The sequence below is a fragment of the Bombyx mandarina genome, chromosome A1, assembly GCF_030267445.1.
Source record: "Bombyx mandarina strain Sakado chromosome A1, ASM3026744v2".
NCBI classification, from domain to species: Eukaryota; Metazoa; Arthropoda; class Insecta; order Lepidoptera; family Bombycidae; genus Bombyx; species Bombyx mandarina.
In genome coordinates, this window is record NC_143234.1 from 1,732,289 (window position 1) to 1,757,121 (window position 24,833).

Sequence of the window (24,833 nt, forward strand, 5' to 3'; positions counted from 1 at the left end):
GGCAGGGTGGTGGTACCCACCCGCGAGGACTCACAAAAGGTCCTACCACCAGTAAAATAAGTAAGATCTGTAGTGGTTACCGGTGCCCGTGGATATCACTGTAACGTAAGGGCTAAATTTCAATCGTATGTTGTAACGACAGTCCCACTCATCTATCTGGAACATATTTCTGCTTCACGGAAGAAATAGACAGTGACGTGGTACCTACATGTGCGAACGGTTTGTATATTACTCCACGTTATTTTATTACACGATCCTTCACCGTGGAAGTAATTCAAGAACGTGTACTAATTACGTATTTTATTAGAAAATTTAGTATCCGTCCGCGGGATTCTAACATCGGCCCAGACGCTTCACTCGGTACCGTGCACACACCGGGCGTCTTATCCTCTAGGCCACGATGACTGATATTAGTTTAAAATCGGGTAACAAATTCTGTAACTTTTTCTCGCGACAAAGAATATGTAGAGTCCATCAGTTGAGTAATGCTTTAAACAATTTCTAAGTTTCTCAACATCAGAAAACACAGTAAGAAAAGAACTCGATACTATAACCCGTCTCAAGGTAGCAAAGGGCAATGACAAGCCACTTGTCTTGCACAAGCAGTCTTATGGGCTACTACGAGCCGGTACCAACCTATTGCTCCTACCTGCTTAATTCCATTACAAAACTGGAAAATTGAAAGGACTTTTTTTACCTATTCTAGTGACCTCGAGTTGTCATGCTAGATTCGCTGTGCGTGTAGGTGACCTCACGGGGCTCTAACCTGAGACGTTGCTAACATTAGCCCTAGTAAGAGCAGTGCTTCGCAGAATCTACCATCGGATCGGAAACGCGACCCACTGAGAAGATCCGGCGAGAAACTCAATTGACTTGTATTCCCTATTAAAAGACTTAATGCTATTAAGGATTGAATTCATAAAGATTCCGTTACTTATCTTCAGAAACCAGCGTCTTTTTCGATTCTAACGCAATTACGATTTTCACGTGCAGATTTTTCTCGCGTACAGTTTTATTATTAGCGCAAATAAACTCACCACAAGTGAAAGCCTGTGATGCGGAGGCGGAGGCGGCAATCTTGACGGTCTGCGAGATACCACGCATTGTTCTTTCTGAGAATTAAAGATTGTGATCAACGGACGTGTGGGCGAGTGTCAAATAGAATTCGAGAATACAAACTAGGGAGATTTCATAGAGCATAATTATCTTGATCCTAACAGAGCATACATTTGCCAAAAATCAAAACCGCAAAATTATAATTTGCGTAATTACTGGTGGCAGGACCTCTTGTGAGTCCGCACGGGTAGGCACCGTAATGCGTTTCGGTTTGAAGGGTGGGGCACCCGTTGTGACTATACTGAGACGACCTTAGAACTTATATCTCAAGGTGGGTGGCGCATTTACGTTGTAGATGTCTATGGGACACAGTAACCACTTAATATCAATCAGGTGGGCTGTGAGGTGAGCAAAAAAATTTTTTTTTTACTCCGCTTGTTTACTTACTACTGCTTAGAAAGCGCGTATTTTGGACCCAAAAAAATGCATTGCAGTGCAATTCCCGTTCGAAAAGACAAAACAAACGTCTTCATAAGAACATGGAACATTCATCATGTGAAAAACTGAGTAGGAAAAAACCTAAGGTCAACTCGCTAATTTAGTTGAACATTTTTGTCATTTCGTGTCCTGTGTGGGTGTGCCTTAAAATGCTCACGGACAAATCTTTTGAGACCGCAACGAACTAAATTTTACGTGGACAAATAGCAAAAGCATTCAAGGTTATTTGACAGCAATGATATGGAAATTCTTGAAAGTAATGCTCTCGACGGCTCATAGTAAAGCCAAGACAATTAGATTTGTTAGAAATGATAACAAAACTAGCCATTTTTTGACGACGTAAACTGGCAGACAGACTGGTATTTTGATCAGAAGTCCCAAAATTTCTATAGCAATGGGAACATGATCAGGTCAAATGGGGACAATTCAGTGTTTCAGACCTGAATATACCGCGACGAGAGAAAGAGATAAAATACTTCTAAGGACCACTTTTCCTCCACACAGGAGGAAGAGATCACTTTTAGCGATAAGACCGCCTATTGTACAAATGTATCTGCTTTTTGACTGTTTTTTGAATGTAAATTGTGTTTTTGGTGTACAATAAAGTGTATTCTCTTTCTCTCTCTCTCACACACACACACACACTTTTACCTGTGAACTGCGAACACTTCTCTTTCATAAGTTCCTAAAATCATACATTTCCCTTTGGAGTTTTACGTAAAAGTTATTTCCGTTTCTCAATCAGTCCGGTACGCACGTTCCGACGTCTATGTACTCCGGTAGTATATATTAGTCTATACTTCTATACTAATATTAAAAAGAGGAAAGATTTGTTTGTTTGTTTGTTTCGAATAGGCTCCGAAACTACTGGACCGATTTGAAAAATTCTTTTGCCATTAGAAGCCGACATTGTCCCTGATGAACATAGGCTACTTTTTTTAAATTTTTTTTTTTTGTTCATGTGTGTTTTAATGTTTCCGAAGCGAAGCGAGGGCGGGTCGCTAGTCAAGTTATAATTCAATTAAAAAAAAAAAACAACTGACCACGTGTACCGAGAGAGTGGGTGCAGACTTTCCGAGCGCTGACCGACGCATGCGCACAAGATTCGTGAGCAAACTCTTGCCGGCATCTGTAACAAACAACACATAACTTTAATCCATTTATAAAATAATAATTTTTTTCATAATTGAGAGCAAATAACTGCTTTAAAGACACAATAACACTAAAGCTATTTCAGCAAATGTCGTTCTCAAGCCACCCGAAGCCAATGAGTGTTTGGTTTAAGGTCAGACCAAGAAAATGAATTGTATATTTGTGTTTTTTTAACTCACGTTAAAATTGCCTAAACGATCTTGAAATATTTTATAATTTATCAATATGTAATTCGTATTTAAATATAATTACTAAACAACACAATTTATCAAAAAAAAATATGCAAAGCTCGGTCATCGTCTAGTGATAATAATAATTTAAATCCCGTAACATGTTTTCATTGATATCAAAGGCTTTGTCCATTCAACTCGACAGCCGGCTCGGTGACCGACATCGTTTCAATGGCTGATAAGATTCGGCCCGAACAATAATACGATTCGGGTGAGGTGTTAAAATGGACATTTGATCTAAGTACAACTGTAGACAGGCAGAATGAGTAAATCGAAGAGTTGAAAAATAAACAATAGAGATCGGTTTTACCCGAGAAACACTCAAGTGTATAGCTTGCATAGTATTTTTTATTTATTGCATTGATGGGTGGACGAGCTCACAGCCCAACTTTTTTTTTTATTGCCCTGTAGGCAGACGAGCATACAGCCCACGTATGGATGAACTCTACTCCGGTGGCGGGCGGTGTAATGGTAAAAACAAGATGCCGGTATCATTTCGAACAATTCCTCCAAACCTGGTGTTAAGTAAATGCCGCCACCTACCTATGAGTTCTTAGGTCACAGTAGAGTAACAACGGCTGCCTCACCCTTCAAACCTAAACGCATTACTGCTTCACGGCTGAAATGGGCAGGGTGGTAGTACCTACACGTGCGGACTCATAAGAGGTCCTACCACCAGTAGATAGAGACCAGCAGACTTTTGCTTCATGTCTGCAGCTGCGTAGGACTAGTGGCGTCGTGATGCTTATGAACTTCGATAATTACTTAACACCAGATGGCCCGTTAGCTAGACCGCAAATCTATGCATCAAACAAACACTCGCAAGACCAACGCTTTCGATCCTTTTTAACTTCAGTTTTGCTTTTCGCTATAATAACTCAACGTAAACAATTCCATTTATTTATTTATTTATTTATTACACTTATGTAAAATTTACACTGGCAGACTTAAAGCCTAAGGCATTCTCTACCAGTCAACCAAAGGTAGTGCAGAGTGAATAGTGGTAGGTGCAATTAAATTTATATTAAGTTACAAATACATACACAAAAAAATATATATATACATATATACACAATCACATATACATATCGACGCTTGAAAGGCAAACGTGACTAAGCGACAATGCGTGAACTTTACAGTAGACTAATTTAAAGTTGAAATACCTGAAAAAAATTCTATTTTAACGAATCTAGCTGTAGGATTGAAATGATTTTAATAGACCTAGAAATTTTTTTTTTTTTTGCGCATGGAATATAGTTATTGCCTATCATTTAGGTGTAAAGCAGTTATTGTCGCTTAGTCACGTTTGCCTTTCAAGCGTCGATATACATACATACACACATTTAATATTAGTAATCAAATTAAAATATTAAAACAACACACTAAAAGTTCAATGAACGTTCGCGCCGGAATTAAAACAAAATTAACATAAACAAAAAAAAAATTAATCACTTCGATTACAAGGCCAGTGTACGCACAGATAATACCAGTTCTTTGTTACATTATATCACTCATGCTCTGGTAGGTGTGTCTCATACGTCGCTACGAATATATCTTTAAAAATTGTATAATTATATTTTATTTCTCATAATTATTTGTAGCGCGAAAATATCATAATATAATAGAGTCGTTTTCAAATTTGGGGCCAAAAGCGAGTTATTTGATTTAATCCTCATAACCTTAACGTTACCGTAATTATTATAAGTACAGTAAATTTGTTGTCATGACAACAAGCACGTGGTCCTATAACTCTATGTTCGTAAACACTGATAAATTAGGAGTTATTTATACATTAAAAACTACCCCAAATCTCATTCGTATCACTGGATCGCAATTCAAATTCTAACTTGTTTGCTATTTTTTTCTACTAGGACGCGTGTTGAAATTCGGCAATTGTATTTAATCAGTATATAATACAATAATAAAGGAAAACTAATTATTAGATATTATAACATATTAGAACATTATTAAAAACAAACGAAGTTCGATTTCTAAGCTTTTAAAAAAAGTTCTTATTTAAATTGTCATCCGTGTTGGCGTTAACAAATGCGTAAAATGAAAAATATAAACGAATATTATATAACGTTATCAATAAATGAGTGAAGCATTTTTTATTCTGAACTCGACTAAATACAAAAAAAAAAAATATGGTTATGGATGTATATTAAATAATGTATGTGCAAAATAAAAATCTTACATTTATTTCCGTTATCTGGTACCTGTAACACAAGTTCTTTACGAACTTAGCACGGGACCAATTAACGTGGCGTGATTGTTAGTAAATATTTACTTGTTTATAAAAAAAAAGTATCTATAATTAATTATAAATAAAATACCTTTACCTTCGATGACGGCAAACAAGTTTATGGATTGTGTAAAGTTAAATTTCTAAATTTCTTTTTCTTTTGCCTTTGTTCACTCTCTACTTATATGTGATTTTGATGGTGGAAACATGTTTGGTTATTGTTTTAGCTAATTTTTTTTAAATCTTTTATCGTCGCTGTCAAACCAAAATCTGCTTTGTGCAAAAACTCTATTTTGAATTAATGAGTAAAAACATTTTCGTATAAAATTTTATATGAAAGTGAATTTTTAAGAACTATATCAAATGAAATCCATAGATAAATATTAAAGCTATAGACACATAGAGGTTTTTGTATACGGTAGATAGGGCTGTGAACTATACGAAAAGGTTAAAAAGTAAAAATCTCAAAAAGTGCACATAGCAGATTTTGGTTTGACAACGACGATATGTTTATTTTGTGCCGTTGGTTTCCCAAATTAATAAATAAAAAATAAATAAATAAAATCTCCTGAAAGTGACAACCATCGTTCATCAATTTGAACATCACAACCCTACAGAGATACAACTGTAATGTTTACCGAAGTGTATTCTCCACAATATAAATAACAATATATTCTCTATACATCTCAAGACCGTTTTTACTGATTTACATAAGAAAGCGGTTCTTCTGTTTGGTCGTCTTTATTCCGAAATGACCGTTATAACATGACATTTGAAGTCGTCGTGGCCTAAGGGATAAGACGTCCGGTGCATTCGTGTTGAGCGATGCGCCCGGTGTTCGAATCTCAGGCGGGTACCAATTATTTCTAATGAAATACGTACTCAACAAATGTTCACGATTGATTTCCACGGTGAAGGAATAACATCGTGTAATAAAAACCAAACCCGCAAAATTATAATTTGCGTAATCACTGGTGGTAGGACCTCTTGGGAGTCCGCACGGGTAGGTACCACCACCCCGCCTATTTCCGCTGTGAAGCAGTAATGCGTTTCGGTTCGAAGGGTGGGGTAGCCGTTGTAACTATAGTGAGACCTTAGAACTTATATCTCGAGGTGGGTGGCGCATTTACGTTGTAGATGTCTATGGGCTCCAGTAACCACTTAACATCAGGTGGGCTGTGAGCTCGTCCATCCATCTAAGCAATAAAAAATAAATAAAAAAAACACAATAATTCTAATACACCGTAGACAAAAAGAGCAATGCATTTTTTTTAATATTACATAGGTATTACCCGCGGCTTTATCCGCGTGGTCTATGAAAATTTTCTATATTGTTTCCCGTGAGAACGAAATGTTATTTTCGAGATAAAAAAATAATTTAAGAAAAGTAACTAAAATACGAGGGTAGGCGGAACTGTGTCAAGTCGAACATCAGCTCCGAGTATTTTGTAGATTTAAAAATAAAATCAGTGCTTAAAAACCAGTGGAATAGAATATTATGGATTTATAAAGACATGATTTACAACATAGTGAAATAATAACTTATCTGCTTATAAATAGTGAATAGCTGTAATAACAAACTATCATTTTGTTGGGGCAAATGGACAATAATTACGAAAAATTATTACCTAAACGAACTAAATCGCGGTAGGAAGTGACAAAGTGTGAATATTAGTGGACTATTGTGGACTAAATACAAATAGAAGAAAAATAACCTAAATCTATACTTGATGATTAGGCAATTATCATTAAATAAATCAAAACCAGCGCCATCTGTTTAAACTCGATATACTACGTCCTACAAACAACGAAACATTATCGATAGATTTGCAAACAAAAGCTATCACTTGGATGAATTAGTTTAGAAAAGGAAATAAATATATAGGAAAATAGTCGCTAGATGACACTACCAGTGCTATAAAAATATAAAAATATAATTTACTAATTTTATTCAAAGCATCTCACAAATTATGGAGGACATTATGAATGCACTTCGTCACATCCAAAAAGAGTTAGATGAACAAAAAATCGCCATACAAAGAAGTGGAGAAAAAGTTACGGAACAGGTAACACAAAATATAAATAGCATAATGGAAGAAAAATTTACAATTTTAGAAAAAAAATATGACAACCTCCAAACAAAAGTAGAAAATCAAGAGAAACGTCTTTATTTTTTGGAAAAACAAGCAAGACGACGAAACTTTGTATTGTTCGGATTAGACGAAAAAGAGACATCATACTCAAACTTGGAAAATACTTTGGTAGAATTTACAAAAAAATACTTTGAGTTAAACATAGAACGAAGAGACATACAAGAAATAAAGAGAATTGGAAAAAAAGGAGAAAGACCTAGACCAATTGTTGTCACTCTTTCTAATCTAGGATTAAAAATCGAGATATGTAAACAAAAAAATGCACTAAAAGACACAACATACTATATAAAGGAAGATTACCCGCGGGACATACTAAATAAAAGAAAAGAATTACAAAAGCAACTACAGATTGAAAGAGAAAAAGGAAACACTGCCATAATAAAATACGATAAACTTATAGTACTAGACAAAGACAAGAATATAACAAATAAGAGAAATCTCTCAATATCTCCTGAAAATATCCATAATCTAGTAAATAAACCAAAAAAGAATAAACAACAACCTTCGATCAATAATAGTACTAGATTAAGGATCAGGAACAAAAATAAGACGCTCCAGTGGCCACGTTTGCAGACACGAAAACATCTTCATTTCTTAGAAAAAAGTTTAATAATGTTAACGACTTCAGTTTATTATAAACCTTAAAACTTAAACATAAAGTTTAATTACCATTGCAAAATATATGTACTTAGGTCCTTTCGTCAGAAAAATAATATTATGGAATAAATTTAAAATGTCACTTGAACATAAAAAGTCATCAGTACAAAAATATTTATTCTAAAATGATACTTAAAGCCTAATTTATAAGGTTAAAAATATTTGTTTAAAATTTCGTGCTTATTGTATTGTGGAACTAGATGTTGTTCTTGGTATTACATTTCAATGCTCAGAACACAGTAAGTATTGAAAGACATAGAGTTGCAGAATATACATATTTGTTTTAGATTTGTTTTGTATGGTTGCAACTATTTTTGACCGATTCAAAAAGTAGTAGATAATATTTTACATTGCCGCTATTACAACAAATAGGTGATAAAAAATAAAATTGAATAAAGTAAAAAAAATATGAAAGGAAACACGAAACATGTTTTCCACGTATTCTTTATAACTAGTCAGGTCATAAGTATTGTCACACAGTAAAAACTTTTCTTTTAGAATGCTGGCCACAAAAAAGTTTATTGAATTCGAATTTCCAATTGTTCATGAAAATAAAAATGTATACTTTTAGAATTTTACTCATTTTTAAATATGGAGTGGACGCTTAAAGAAGACCGTGTTGCAGTTATTGCGTTGCATCGTTGCGGTTACGCGCCAATTCAAATTTTTAACATACTGAAAAATTTGAATATAACCAAAAGATTCGTTTATCCTACCATCAAACGATACAATGAAGACTCTAGTGTAGATGACAGGTCAAGAAGTGGTCGCCCTCGGTCTGTTAGGACTCCAGCAGTGATAAAAGCTGTGAAGGCGCGAATTCAAAGAAATCCCAAACGTAAGCAGAAACTGTTGGCCCTTCAGATGGGGTTAAGCAGAACCACGGTGAAAAGGGTATTAAATGAAGACTTAGGGCTTCGGTCATATCGAAGAAAAACAGGACATCGTTTGAATGCTCGTCTAACGGACCTGAGACTGAAGAGATGCCGCGCTTTGTTGAAGCGGTACGCGGGAAAAAAATATCGGGAAATTCTTTTTTCGGATGAAAAAATTTTTACCGTAGAAGAGAGCTACAACAAACAAAATGATAAGGTGCACGCACACAGTAGTGAAGAAGCGAGCAATCGTATTCCGCGTGTCCAACGAGGTCATTTTCCATCCTCGCTCATGGTATGGTTGGGAGTTTCTTATTGGGGCTTAACAGAGGTACATTTTTGTGAGAAAGGTGTAAAAACGAATGTAGTTGTGTATCAAAATACAGTCCTGACGAACCTTGTGGAACCTGTTTCTCATACCATGTTCAATAACAGGCACCGGGTATTCCAACAAGATTCGGCGCCAGCTCATAGAGCGAAGAGCACACAAGACTGGCTGGCGGCGCGTGAAATCGACTTCATCCGGCACGAAGACTGGCCCTCCTCCAGTCCAGATTTGAATCCGTTAGATTACAAGATATGGCAACACTTGGAGGAAAAGGCGTGTTCAAAGCCTCATCCCAATTTGGAGTCACTTAAGACATCCTTGATTAAGGCAGCCGCCGATATTGACATGGACCTCGTTCGTGCTGCGATAGACGACTGGCCGCGCAGATTGAAGGCCTGTATTCAAAATCACGGAGGTCATTTTGAATAAACTTTAGTATCATAAGAATCTATGTTTTGTTAAGTTCATTTTGGTATATGAATGGTTACATAATGAATAAACTTGTTTCAATTATTTTACATTAAACATGTGACAGAATTTATGACCTGACTAGGTACAGAAGTAATTAAAACAATAATGTAGGTTTAATTACCTTTAAACAGATTCAGTTTGTTATAGAGCTGTCTTTTAGAAGTCATTTTTATATGCGCGGTTTCTTTTTTACAAATATAATGTAATCTTATATCAATGAATTTTTCTATAATCAGTTTAATTTAGGCTTATTTTATGGCTGTGTTCGTTTCCCCCAGAAAACAAATCCTTTTCAGCATATACGCTTAAAATATTTACACATACATATAAAGTTTTTTTAATACTTTTTTGCATTGATTTGCCACCACCATTGAACAATTCTAGAATTTTTATAAGGGTTCTATATTTCTTCTCCTCTTTCTTTCGCGACAATATATATCCATTGTGCACAGCGACAAGGGGCTACTAGGAAATCTACAAACAAAAATAACATTATAAAATAACAAAACTACTCTATGCATTCCCTGTTCAAGAATTGGTGATGTTTGTTACAATAGTTGGTGCCTTGTTGCAAACATTGGCCAAACAATTACTATATTCGTAAATTGTGTTTTATTTACAATATAATTGTGTTTATTATTTTATGAAAAACACTTAATAATATAAATTTACCAAAAAAAGATATTCCTTCCAAAACCTTGGTGTTACGGTGGTTTTTTACTCAGTTTTTGAACGCGCATTGCAGCGTTTTGACGTCTTAGTGTTGGCTATGATTGGACCATACTAATTTGAAATAAGACCACAAATTTATTTGTGGTCTTATTTTTCGGGCCGTTTTTGAAGCGCTAATCGCGAATCTAGTAGTATTATTGATCGAAGACAACAACTGTCTGACTCAAAAATCAAGGTCATAAGGTCAAATAGTGTCACCGAAAAAGCTATAAAACCAAGCATGTTGAACTTCTTGACAACGAATAAAAATACATAACAACTAACCCCCTCTCTCCACACTGATACCACAAATAAACAAACTTCAATAAAAAAGACAAAAAAATCTTCCAACCCGGCTGGTCACCGTGGAAGATTACGACCAAAACCCTCCAAAGTTACAAAACTCAAACCCAACCTTAAAAACTTGGACAAAATCTGATAAAGCATAGTCACTAATACAAAAAAAAATAGATATATAAATAAATAAATATATATACTAACTGTCATCATACATGACGATATCGTGGGACTTTCGGAAGTTAAATGACAGGGTATCAAATAGAAGAACACAACGCTTTTATATTTTGCTACATTGGAACTTCACCCGGAAAAATCTGGAGCAGGATTCTTAATACACAAGTCTTTGGAGGAGGCCTTTACCCAAACCGGGATTTCTTGTTAATTTATATTTATTTTAATACACGTACTTATATTACTAACATAATTTAAGCTAACTTGCTAACAAAAATCATATTAGTTGTTTAATGTAATATTATAATCCACCTAAGATTGTAAAACAAGAAATAAAAAAGGCTTATTATTATTATTATTAACTAAAATACGCTTTTATAGAAAAACCCAACAAAAGAATAGAAAATAAATTTTAATAAATTTAAATTAAAAATAGTGTCAGAAAAAAGATTTTATTGTAAAAAAATTATTTGTTTTTCATTTTTAGTTGAATTTAAATTTTTTCAAAATTTTTTTTTAAATATTTAATTGTCATGGTCCTTAATCAGTATACCAAATTTCGAGTTAATCCGACGTTTTGACGGGGTTCAAAATCATGTTCAAAGATTCCGTTACAAACTAACATACACACGTCTGAAGCTAATAAAAGCGTATTAATAAGCCTATGTAATAGGATTAGGCTTTTTTTTACTTTAAAAAAAAAGTCAAGCAATTGCATTATTTCCATATAAAACACGAACAAATAATCATATAAACATATACTGGTGGTAGGACTTCTTGTGAGTCCGCGCGGGTGGGTACCACCACCCTGCCTATTTCTGCCGTGAAGCAGTAATGTGTTTCGGTTTGAAGGGTGGAGCAGCCGTTGTAACTATACTTGAGACCTTAGAACTTGTATCTCAAGGTGGGTGGCGCATTTACGCTGTGGATGTCTATGGGCTCCAGTAACCACTTAACACCAGGTGGGCTGTGAGCTCGTCCACCCATCTAAGCAATAAAAAAAAATACAAACAAATACACGTTCACATTTATAATATACTAGCTGACCCGGCAGACTTCGTAGTGCCTCAATCGATAAATAAAAGACCTAAACTTTTATATAGAATAAACTTAAAACAAACAAAAGGAATCCGTCCGACGGGGGACACGTCAAAGGGAAAACAAAATTGTTATTTTTATTTAATTCCGAGAATTTTCATATTTTTATACCTTTTAAACCTTCTCTGGACTTCCACAAATAATTCAAGACCAAAATTAGCCAAATCGGTCAAGCCGTTTTCATGTTATGTAGGGACAACGGAAAACGGGTTTCATTTTTATATATATAGAAGTACGAATCAAAGGTCAATCGTAGGTAAAAGTACTCCACATACCATTAAACGAACCTTGACGTAGCGACATGGCTTGTTATAATGTATACTATTCGACCTACATACGAAAGTTTTTTTTCTATTTAATTTGAATGAATTAAAATGTTTTGGTTTAAATTAAAATTCAAGAAACACTTGAAAATTGTTTGTTCTAGGTCAAAATGTTCACGTGTGAAACAACACAGTGCATCAACAGAAGAGAGTTACCAGTTAAAACTGGTAACATCTGGTATAATAAACTGTTACTACATCGTATTATCATAGTTATTGTTCAACATATGACTTGGTTGTGCAGTTAGCGCCCCTGACTGTTGCGCCCTAGCTCGTGGATTCGATTCCCACATAGAATAAACATTCGTGTGATGAACAGGATTATTTGTTTTTTGGCTGGGTGTTTATTATCTATTATAAACATGTTAACATTTGATATGGATTATTTTAGAATGAATAAACAATAAAAGGCTTAATTTTTTTCTGTGACATAATAAGAAAACAACATTTAAGCCCATAGATCTCTTTTAAAATTAATATTTGAAATTACACAGTATACTGACAATGACAGACTTCACTACATGGCACTGAATGACAATGTAGAAAACCCTTTTTTAAAACTAAAAAGTTTTAAATAATAAAGGTTTTTCTTTATATGTATACATATAAATCTCTGGTTCCAATAATACAGTGAATCCTAGGGGCGGGACGACTGTGCGTGGGTATTAAAAAAATATCTGTTACTTTCCCAAATAAATAGAAAATAAATACGTATAAAAATAACATGTTTTGTTTGTACGTCATGTATATCTCGTTACTGAAACTGCACACGATTGCGGTTACGCTTACATACCACGTGGGCAGAGCGGGCTTCCTGCCAAATATTTGTCTCAGCTCTCATACTAAGGAACGTGTTATTTTTTTTCAACTTATTTTATGGGACACATATAAAGACATTTTACGTACGAAGAAAAAATGCACAATTTATTTTAGCAACGGTTTAGAATAGCAAGCAATGTAATGCAATTATTATCAGCTGTTGCGTGGGATTGACGGCTGGCGGGTGACGTGTACGGCTGCGTTCGATGTACCTGACACCTTCAGGTCTAACACTAGGAGCAGGCTTAGGTACCCCGGTAACCGTACTCGTCGAACTCTTTTCAGCCAGCTGAGTTTCTCGCCGGATCTTCTCAGCGGATCGCGATTCCGATCCGGTAGTAGTAGATTCATTCGCGAAGCAGCTGCTCTTGAGTTATTAGGGAGCTTTTGCTCGCCCAGCTGTCATGGTGAAACTGGAAAGGCCTCCGGGCCACCAGTAAACATTCAATTATAAAAAAAAATATGACTGAATTACGAAACTTACCAAACTCGACAAGACAAAATTTATATCCATGTCGGAAAATGAATGTTGCTTTTCGATTTTGGTACCACAATCAAAATGAACCATTTAATATGATATCGCATTCGATTCTTTATGCAGACAAAATATTTAATATTAGTGTTGTTCTATATGCTCTTTTTTTTGTTCAAGCGTCATTTGGTATTTAACGACAACCTAGTATTAAGCGCTTACCAACCAACACTGGCGCCTACATACCCTACCCTACCAATACCCTACCTTGAGACATGAGATTAAAGTTTCAAATCCATTGGTACATCGGACGAGCTGCTCTTCAAATTGGAACGCACAATGACTTCGCTGGAATTACCTGTGCAGAAATAGACTAGCTAGTGTTGTGACGAACATTTTTCAACATTACCTTGTTAATACGCTTTTATTAGCTTCGGACGTATGTAATGTATGTTTGTAACGGAATCTTTGAACATGATTTTAACTCGCCTCAAAACTTCGGATTAACTCGAAATTTGATATACTTATTAAGGACCGATGACAATAATAATTCAATATTAAAAAAAAGAAGAAAAAAAATTAAAATATTGAAATTCAACTAATAAATGAAAAATAAATATTAGTTTAAAAAAACTAACCAAAATAAATTTTAATTTTAAAAATTTTTCTTACACTATTTTTAATCCAAATTTATTAAAATTTATTTTCTATTTTTTTCTTGCATTTTCGATAAAAGCGTATTTTGTTAGTTTTTTTTAAACTATTATTTATTTTACCAGTCTGATTGCGGTTTCATTTTTCTGATATCTGATATTCAATGAAACGAACAAATGACATTACAATAAAAAAGAGACAAACCTAGAATTTAACATGCGAGAGAACGAGATAGACTACTTCTGTAAGTTTCACTTCTCGCCCACATAAATTTCACGCGTTTTTTTATCTACTCAATACTAGTACATATATACATATAACATCTTAAAGATTTTCTAACAAAGGCACAGAGCAATCAACTCTACTAGAAGGGTTAACGCTAAATTATTCACATTGCCCTTACGCTGTTCAAACGCGATACTGCTCATCTATTATTCCTTGAATCTAAAGTACGTACTCAAGATTATATTCGATTCGTAAGGTCTGCAAAATTAAAATTATCTATATATTAATACGTGAAGCAAAAACTTTGTATCACTTTTTACGAAAATTGCGCGGACGGAGGAGTATGAAATTTTCCACACTTATAGAGAATATAAAGAAGAAGTGCACAATGCTAATATTTTTTTAAATAATGCATAAAAGATACATTAAATCAATAAAGAAAACATTACACACACTACATACCATGTATTTGACGCACACACGCATGCATACTATTTATTGTAAAACTTTTGTTCTTGACGTCTGTGGTCAAATTGGGAATAGATTAAATATCGTTTTTCTTTATTAATACTTTTTATAGAGTAGGCTTGGCGAATTTTGAGATTTTAGAAGTATAAAATACAATCATAATAGTGTACAAACTTACAATTCCAATTAATTATAGTCGAATTTCGACTACTGCGGGACCTCTAGTAATTGTAATTTCGCTTCACAGCAATGTCAGTTGGGATTGATACGCACCTTGTGGCGATTAAAGAAGGTTACTCGTGTATATTGATAAGCCAAGTCGCGGCTTACTTCAAATATGCAGATAAAAAAAATATATGTATTCGGATTTCAAATCGAATTTTAACGTATATCAAATGAATGTAATGAATATATTTTTTATTTATCCTGCAATGTTTGTTCTGAATATTTGGTATGTAAATATGATTATGCGTATTTACTTTGCAAGTGTTTTTTTTTATGTTTATATGTGAAAGGTCACACAGTCCATTCGGTGATCCATTGGAATTGGTTGCCGTAGCACATATCACAACGCGATTTTTTTTATTGCCGTTGTAGGCAGAAGAGCTTACGGCCCACCAGCTATTCATTATATTTCTGCTATTTCGAACAATTTACATTTTTCGTGGTCGACAAACAACTAAGTCGTCGTATTATACGTCGGCAGCTGAATATTGTGTTTATTTGCCGTCAAATTTTATATTAAAATTATACATGGACCGTACGGTACATAAAGTTATGCATGTGCCATGCGTGAAATTAACTTGTTTTATTTAGTATCTATTTGAATTTTGTTAGATCTCATAAAATTCTTGACAACACTGCTTGTCGCTGGACGCTGGAAATGTTGACACTTGACAGACAGCAGACTAGTGTATCCGGTTATTCTCGGTATCCGGAATATGCTCTTACAAACTAACCAGTCCAGTTTATAAATATATATAAATATTTATTTTATAATACGACAAACAGACAGAACAGACAAAAGTGTGCTTAGTGCGAGTTTTTTAACTTCTCGATCGCATAAAAGTTAAGTCAAATTAGTATGGAGTTGGAACGTTTGCCGCTATGGGCGCTGTTCCAATTGCATAAAAATTTAAGTTAACTTTTACGCAATCGAGAACGTTAAAAAATTCGCACTAAGCACACCGAAAACAAATACATCATCTATCTACATCGTTTTAACCGAGTAAATTGCACACGTACATAACCTTTTTTTTTCGGGTAGAGGGCCGAACCTCCTACGAGGTCCCCGCGCAAAAGGGGCGCGCGGGGTATGTGAGACTCAACGGTCTGCACGGTGTTGTGAGCAGACCGCGGGCCCAAGGATTTTAGGGCCCACCCACTAAACACGTACATAACCTGAGCCAAGATCATATTTTTTTATATATATTCGGAAATTTCATTTATGCATTACCGAGCGTGCTTACTATTCTTGGATCGCATCGTATCAAAACAAATAACCGAAACGATTACGTAAACGTCCACGTCACGACATTGAAAACGTTGCCAAAACGTTGAAAAAACTCGAAAACGCTGCGTACCATTTGTTCGCGAGAGTATGCATATAATTAATACAATTTTTGATTGATTTTACAATCAAAAATTCCGATCCAATCCAAAACCAAGACAAAGCCCACTGAGTTTCTCGTCGGATATTCTCAGCGGGTCGCGTTTCCGATCTGGTGGTAGATTTTGCGAAGCAGCGAAAGTTAAAGCCCAGTGAGCTCACCTAGTCGCCCGCAGAATCTAGTATAATAACCCCTGGAGTTTACTAGAACAGGAAAAAAAAATTGATTAATCTAGATTTTTAAAGTATATTTAGTATTTATTCCCCATCTCATATTGCTATTAGGTCGAGTGCTAAATATAGTAACAATATGAATTAACAATCCAATTTTTGTGTAGGATAAGCCACATACTCTTAACATTTCTGTGCGTGTCTATTTCAGCCAAAAAGTAGATGCATTTCAGTTTGAGGGTTGGTACATTTTATAATACAATTGATCCTCCGACATCGGCATTGAAGCTGTGATGTCCGGGTTCTCGTGACCACTTAGCACCATGTGATCATGTTTACACATCTATGTGACATACAAAGACAAAATAGACGACCCATATAATGAAATACTGCTACTGTCCCTTGTAAAGTGGTGAACTAAAAACCAATTCAGTCGAATTTAGAAATCAAAAGAATCTGATTCGATACTAAAATCGCGCGTTATCCGCGCGTCTGATCTAAAACTCGTAGTAAAGGACCAGAATGTGGGCAGAACATGGCTGATCAGTTACGTCGCGCGAAAAAACATCTCACGAACGACGAACAACTGGTTCTTGATAGATTGTTTTTACAGTACTCTCTTGTTACAGATGGTACGATCCAAGTGTCTTGTTAGGTATTGGTCACGAATTAAACAAAAAAACATTGGAGTCGCTATTGTGTTGTAGTTTTTTTATAGGAACATTGTTGTTCTCGTAATGTGTAGACATCAAAGCGGATCGAAGAATAGTTGCAGAGAACCTTCCCGATGTAACCGAAAAGCCAGCTGATGACTCAGCGGAACCTATAAGATTATTCGTCATTACGAATATTTGTCATTTCTTTGACATTGTGTAAATAAAAAAACACACACAAATTTAAACGTTAAATTAGTTTTAATAACGTAAATGTTAATAATACTTTTTACTGGTGGTAGGCCCTCTTGTGAGTCCGCACGGGCAGGTACCACCGCCCTGCCTATTTCAGCCGTGATTCAGTAATGCGTTTCGATTTGAAGGGTGGGGTAGCCGTTGTATCTATACTGAGACCTAAGAACTTATATCTCAAGGTGGGTGGCGCATTTACGTTGTAGATGTCTATGGGCTCCAGTAACCACTTAACACCAGGTGGGCTGTGAGCTCGTGCACCCAACTACGCAAAAAATAATAATAATTAAGACTGTTATTTTAGGAATAAAATAAGTGGACAAGTGATACTACTACTACTAACATGTCATGGACCGGCTAGTAACAGTGTTCCTTATATTTCGACCGCAAAACATGTCTGTCATTAATAGATTGAACATCTGAAACACAATAACTGTTTTAAGTCAAGATTTAATCCAACTCTCTACTGCAGGATCGAAAACATTGAAATGTTGGCCGAATGTTGGACAAACATAGGAAACATTATTAGGACGATTAATGCCAAGTCCCCGCTTTCACTTCTTTTCCTTTCAATCAACTATCTGTTATGGGCAAGACGATCAAGCTCAATCAAACAACATAAACTATGAAGTTGGACGTGAGGTGTTACAATTGAAGTTTTGTGTTGGTGAATTGGTGAATGCTGTGTCAGTGAAAACGACCTTCGTATCTCCCACGCGAGCTTTATCGGAAATGCGAAAGTTCACAAACACAAACCGCCAATAGCACCGGTAAGAAAGATAATGACATTTTTAAAACCTTTGAGTATTTTCCTTTTGCCTTTTGCGTAACGAAGTTTAAAATAGTATTTTTTTTTTATTTCGTCGCGGACATCATTAATACAGTTTTACAGTTTAAAGTGTCCCGATTCTTTTTATCATCATCTTAATAATATTATTTCGGACGTTTCGAATATTTTACAGTTATTATGGGCGCAGACTAAAGTTTTCATTTTTTTAGGGATTTTATGACCTGGTAACTAAGACCTTTAAGGTCGAGTCTTATTTTAATTTTAATGAATAACGATATTATGAAATAAAATGAAGTTGATTAATGTGACATGAAATGAAATGAAATGAAAACGAAATGAAATGAGATGGATGAAAATATAATCTCATTAAAATGGTGGTCATTTACTGAGACTTTTTCAGTGGACTTTTTGTAAGATCCCGAGAAGTTACGTCTAGTGGGTTTGTTTCATTTTCCCACATTTGTGCACTTTCACATTTAAACCTGAAGAAACACTAAATAGACAAAATAAAACAAATCACACAACTTCACTCCTCGCGTTCCCGCCAAAAAGTTCTCCCAAAGTTTTAACATCCACTAGTGCTAACCTACCGTCAATTTTACTATAAAAATATTTCTTGAATTTTACGTTTCATTTCACACGAAATAAAATTGTAGGAATCTGTAAAAGAAAAGTGTGTGTGACCTTTGAGATTCAATAAAACAAACAATCAAATTCAATTAAAAAAGAAATTCTTTGTTTTAATCAACTAACCGTTTGTTGCAAGATTAAATTTGTCTATAAATTTTAATACAAACCCATAGATGCTGTATCTGTACATTAAAGAACAGTGATGAAAAGTAAAAGGGAATAACTAAACACAGGACTACGGTACTACGGTAGGCAGCAGCTTGGCTCTGCCCCTGGCATTGCTGAAGTCCATGGGCGACGGTAACCACTCACCATCAGGTGGGCCGTATGCTCGTCTGCCTACAAAGGCAATAAAAAAAAAACAGGAGTAACGGAAAATAAACAAAAAAAAAATTTTTTTGCTGTCGGTCTTTTTGTTCTCTCGCACAACTCGAAAACTATTGAACTAAATTTCAATATCATTTATTTGCATATTAACTTAAATATGTTTAATATTTTTCCATCAAGGTTGTTATTTCAAAGCCTTTTTTTTATAGTTGAATCTCTCTCTCTCTCTCTTCGATCGGTTCCGCACTGCCGAGGATCGTGACTCCGTCCGATTTCGTCAACCAACTGTCTCCATCGATCCCGCCCTGCAGCCCGGTGGAGTGAATAATGCACTACTTTTTCGGACATGCCTTCGAAACTCGCAGACCACTATATTTTCAGTTACTCAGTCATGTCATCAATTAAGTACACAAAATAAAGTGTCCTTACAAGCTCCAGAGTCGGCAGAGCATCTTACTAAAGCAACAGAGCCCAGCAATTGGTTGCTATGCCAATTTAAAACGTGACGATAAAACGCTACCTGACCTACATCAAGTCGTATCATTAACGTTACACGTTACAATATGGAAATCTCAAATGTTGTAAAAACAAACGATACAGTTATAATGAAACATAAATTAATTCACGCAATAAACGTTTTTTTTTTTGTAAATTGCGTACAAAAGATAGCAATTTTTCTGGGAATTAGTCAAGTACCGATTTTCATCCAATTTTGATACTCATATTTTAGGAGTAACAGTTTCTTTTGGGACGGCAGGATACCTGGTGGCCCGAAGGCCTTTCTAAGCTGGATAGGACATGATAGAAATGGACATTTTTCTAATGAAATACGTACTAAACAAATGTTCACGATTGACTTCCACGGTGAAGAAATAACATCGTGTAATAAAAATGAAACCCGCAAAATTATAATTTGCGTAATTACTGGTGGTAGGACCTCTTGTGAGCCCCTCGAGGCTACTAGCAGCTAGGTGGGCTTCTTGTAAGTCCGCACGGGTGGGTACCACCACCCTGCCTATTTCTGCCGTGAAGCAGTAATGCGTTTCGGTTTAAAGAGTGGGGCAGCCGTTGTAACTAAACTTGAGACCTTAGAACTTATATCTCAAGGTAGGTGGCGCATTTACGTTGTGGATGTTTATGGGCTCCAGTAACCACTTAACATCTGGTGGGCTGTGAGCCCGTCCACCCATATAAGCAATAAAAAAAAAATTGGACATATGCGTTAACTCGTTTGTATGTCTTCTCTATCTGTCCTATTGGACACTAATTAGGCTGGGATATTTCCCAGCCTAATTCGTGTCCAAGAACGACTCCCAAAATGAGGAATAACATTGTACAATAAATATCAAACTATCAAAATTAATTACGTAATTATTGATAGCGCTATGAACGTGCGTGATGGGTACGTTCTGATTTCAATAGTTGCACAGCTGTTACGCGATAATTCTTCAATTGAGACTACAACCTCATGTCTCAAGTAGAGATGACCTGCGTGTTTTTAAAGTAACTAGTGGCCCCGCAGTAGTCGAAATTCGACTATAATTAATTGGAATTGTAAGTTTGTAGACTATTATGATTGTATTTTATACTTCTATAATCACAACTTTCCCCAAGACTACACTATAAAAAAATATTAATAAAGATAAACAATATTTAATCTATTCTAAATTGTACCACAGACGTCAAGAATAAAAGTTTGACAATAAATAGTATGCATGCGTGTGTGCGTCAAATACATGGTATGTAGTGTGTGCAATGTTTTCTTTATTGATTTAATGTATCTTTTATGCATTATTTAAAAAAATATTAGCATTGTGCACTTCTTCTCAATATTCTCTATAAGTGTAGAAATTTTCATACTCCTCCGTCCGCGCAATTTTCGTAAAAAGGGATACTAAGTTTTTGCTTCACGTATTAATATATAGATACGCAAGCAGTAAGGAGGGAGGATCCTTACGCGGAAGTGGCATTATATTGGTCACACATTACCCACCTATCCAAGAGAGCACTGCTCTGGAAAGTGTCTGGCAAAAGGAAGAAAAACTGCCCCAAAACAACTTGGCGTCGCTCAGTAGGGCAGGAATTGGGCGTCTTAGGCATGACGTGGGAGGAGCTAGAACTGACTGCCCAAGACCGATGCAAATGGAAGAACTTGATTCGAGACCTACACTCCAGCAGAGAGTAATAGGAAAGAAAGAAGAAGAAAATACACAAGCAGTTCCAAGCCTCACTGCGTCGATTCTGTTTTGGGAGGTTTAATGGAGCTGGTGAAATCGTCCGTAAGAGCGACGGTGCAAATGTTATTGTTGGAAACTTGTATATGACGGGTAGTCATATATTGTGTGCTGGCAACGGCGAGACACTACATTTTTATAGTGTATTTAAATAACTGGGTTACGATCGGTGATTATTTAATAATACTAAATTCCTTCCACCTTGAGATATAAGTTCTAAGGTCTCGATATAGTTACAAAGGTTGCCCCACCCTTCAAACCGAAACGCATTACTGCTTCACGGCAGAAATAGGCAGGGCAGTGGTACCTATCCGCGCGGACTCACAAGTGGTCCTACCACCAGTAATTACGCAAATTATAATTTTGCGGGTTTCATTTTTATTACACGATGTTATTCCTTCACCGTGGAAGTCAATCGTGAACATTTGTTCCGTACGTATTTCATTAGAAAAATTGGTACCCGCCTAAGATTCGAACACCGTTGCATCGCTCAACACGAATGCACCGGACGTGTTATCCTTCAGGCCACGACGACTTAAAAACCTACCGCATTTCGTGTTCTTGAACAACATAATTTAAATAAAACATGACCTATATGTGATGCATACCAGAAATTAACACGCCTCAATCGAATATAGCCGGTGGCGATAGATGAGATAATAAAATCTATCAATCGTGCTGCGACTCGAAGGGCAATCGGTTCGAAACAGAGTCATGGTTAGCGACACGTATATGATTGCATTCGGTGCGCTTCGACAGAACTCACCGGTATGTGTTACAATAATCTTAAAAGTACTAGAATCATATCATCATCTATACTAATATTATAAAGCTGAAGAGTTTGTTTGTTTGAACGCGCTAATCTCAAGAGCCACTGGTCCGATTTGACAAATTATTTCAGTGATAAATAGTCAATTTATCGAGGAAAGCTATATAGGTTATATAACATCACGCTAAGATCAATGCAAGGGGTAAAAAATGTTTCAAAATTGTTTTTTTTTTCCTTTTTTTTTATTGCTTAGATGGGTGGAAGAGCTCACAGCCCATCTGGTGTTAAGTGGTTACTGGAGCCCATATACATCTACAACGTAGACGCGCCACCCACCTTGAGATATAAGTTCTAAGGTCTCAGTATAGTTACAACCACGGAATAGATAAATAAGGTTGGAATGGTAATGTAGGCGGGGCAAGCGTGCCACAGTTATGATTATACAAACATAACTCGACCGATTCTTTCATTCACCGCGTTTAGTGCGCTTTGGAATACTTGGGCGAACAGATCTCCGCCTTATAGTGCCGTGTTGTGCAATTATAACTTGTAAAACAAAAAATGAGACCTCAAGTATAGAGCGAGGAGGTATATCTTTCGATCGGTAAGTCGAAATTACCATTTAATTACAATATTATTTGTCTAAAACATAAAAATATACTGAGCATTATGAAATTCCAAACATTAACAATATTATTGCAGCAAGTTATAAATAGCACATACATTGCGCGATGTGTACTCCCCAATGAACGCAATGACCAAGTCAGCTTCCAATGTACTACATGCATTGCGTTCTCTACACTTCAATCTTTGAAATTTCGGCCTTTGCCCTGATTGGCCGTGGTAGTTTGTCGATAGTGAGGTGACCATGTGGTTGAAATAAAATCATCGACAGAATTCTCGACTATATTTACATTTGACATGGATAATTTTTGCATTATTTTATATTTAATTAATGATACCTAGTATATTCTTAGTGAGACGTATTTTGAGTAAAATAAATATGTATTATTATTATTGAATTATTATCATTGAATTAATGTGAAGGTATAATATAGAGGGACATGTAGACCTCTCATTTACGGGTATTTACTATATTGTCTAAGACGTATTAAAATCTAAGTAAAATGCTATTTGACTTATGCAGTAAATAAAAAAATTTAGGTTTCCTAAAGAACCTAACGCCAGGGAACAATGGATTGACGTGACAGGTAGAGGAAACTGGAGACAAAGACGAGTACTATTTGCTCTAAACATTTTACTGAAAATGATTTTACCATAAAAAAATCAGAATACACTTAGTTTTGAAAAATTCATTCGCAATTAATAGCAAGCGCCAACTGCTTAACAAATACGTTTTATTCCAGGAACAGTGACTATTTGTAATTAATAAAAGTAAAATAGTTTTCTTTTTCAATATCTATTTCATGTTTCATTTTCTCCATTCATTCATCAGATAATTTATCTATAAAGAATATCGATTTTATCAAGCACTAGCGTGTATGAACATTTTTATTGCCTTTTTGCGTGTGTGAGTGTGTATGCCTACGGGTGTTTTGTGCTAGTTTGCGAACGAATATCTGTCCTGAGATTTATGTGTGGGTGTTTTTGTTGTGTGCGAAATACTTGTAATCACAGTATGTGTATGTGTAGAAATTAAAATAGTGGGGATGAAGCGGCGACACTGGTTCTAATACAAAATTAGAGCAAATGCCTTTCCAACCTTATTTATCTATTCCGTGGTTACAACGGCTGCCCCACCCTTCAAACCGAAACGCATTACTGCTTCACTGCAGAAATAGGCAGGGCAGTGATACCTATCCGCGCGGACTCACATGTTGTCCTACCACCAGTACTTAATTACGCAAATTATAATTTTGCGGGTTTCATTTTTATTACACGATGTTATTCCTTCACCGTGGAAGTCAATCGTGAACATTTGTTAAGTACGTATTTCATTAGAAAAATTGGTACCCGCCTGCGGGATTCGAACACCGGTGCATCGCTTCAACAAGAATGCACCGGACGTCTTATCCTTTAGGCCACGACGACGACTTCAGCGACTGCGTGCGCTGCGGAAACGGTTAAAGTTTCGCTAAAGTAATCTAAGAGAGAATTATTCCCCTTTAAAAGATCTAAAAAAAAGTCTGGGAGAGCATATGCCTATATATTAAGGTTGGGTGGTAAAAGGCGGGTAAAATTTAGCGTTATGCCAAAGTAACTATTCCACACGGACGGAGTCGCGGGCAAAAGCTAGTATCTATATATATAAAAATTAGTCTCGCTAAAACTCGAGAACGGCTGGACTGATATGGCTAATTTTGGTCTTGAATTATTTGTGGAAATCCAGAGAAGGTTTAAAAGGTAAATTAATATGAAAATGCGCGGGATTCAATAAAAATAACAATTTTGTTTTTCCATTGATTTGTCTTGAAATTTCGACCTTATACCCACCCTCGAGTTAAGTATTCGGTCAATTCCCCGTCAAACTC

General features: G+C 35.7%; 2 protein-coding genes and 1 long non-coding RNA gene across 11 annotated transcripts in view; 1 reads left to right on the forward strand and 2 right to left on the reverse strand.

Annotated features, from left to right (window-relative positions):
• dop (microtubule-associated serine/threonine (MAST) protein kinase dop) overlaps nucleotides 1–24,833 on the reverse strand; it is a 103,620-nt gene that overhangs the window by 70,659 nt on the left and 8,128 nt on the right. For all 9 annotated transcript variants that reach the window (XM_089739921.1, XM_089739918.1, XM_089739925.1 and 6 more), the window contains exons 2-3: nucleotides 2,598–2,683; nucleotides 1,038–1,112 (exon numbers count right to left, since the gene is read on the reverse strand). In XM_089739921.1, coding sequence (XP_089596047.1) covers nucleotides 1,038–1,112; nucleotides 2,598–2,683 — 161 coding nt within the window. The remainder of the gene's footprint in view (nucleotides 1–1,037; nucleotides 1,113–2,597; nucleotides 2,684–24,833) is intronic.
• LOC114252798 (uncharacterized) lies at nucleotides 6,588–7,874 on the forward strand (the record flags this gene model as incomplete). Its single annotated transcript, XM_028187442.2, has 1 exon — nucleotides 6,588–7,874. A coding segment is annotated over exon 1 (723 nt), but the record flags the coding sequence as incomplete, so codon positions are not given.
• LOC149499459 (uncharacterized) lies at nucleotides 8,089–10,324 on the reverse strand. The gene is made up of 2 exons (XR_016325675.1): nucleotides 9,752–10,324; nucleotides 8,089–8,442 (listed from the first exon to the last, which is right to left on the reverse strand). It is a non-coding gene; the product is annotated as an uncharacterized LOC149499459 (long non-coding RNA).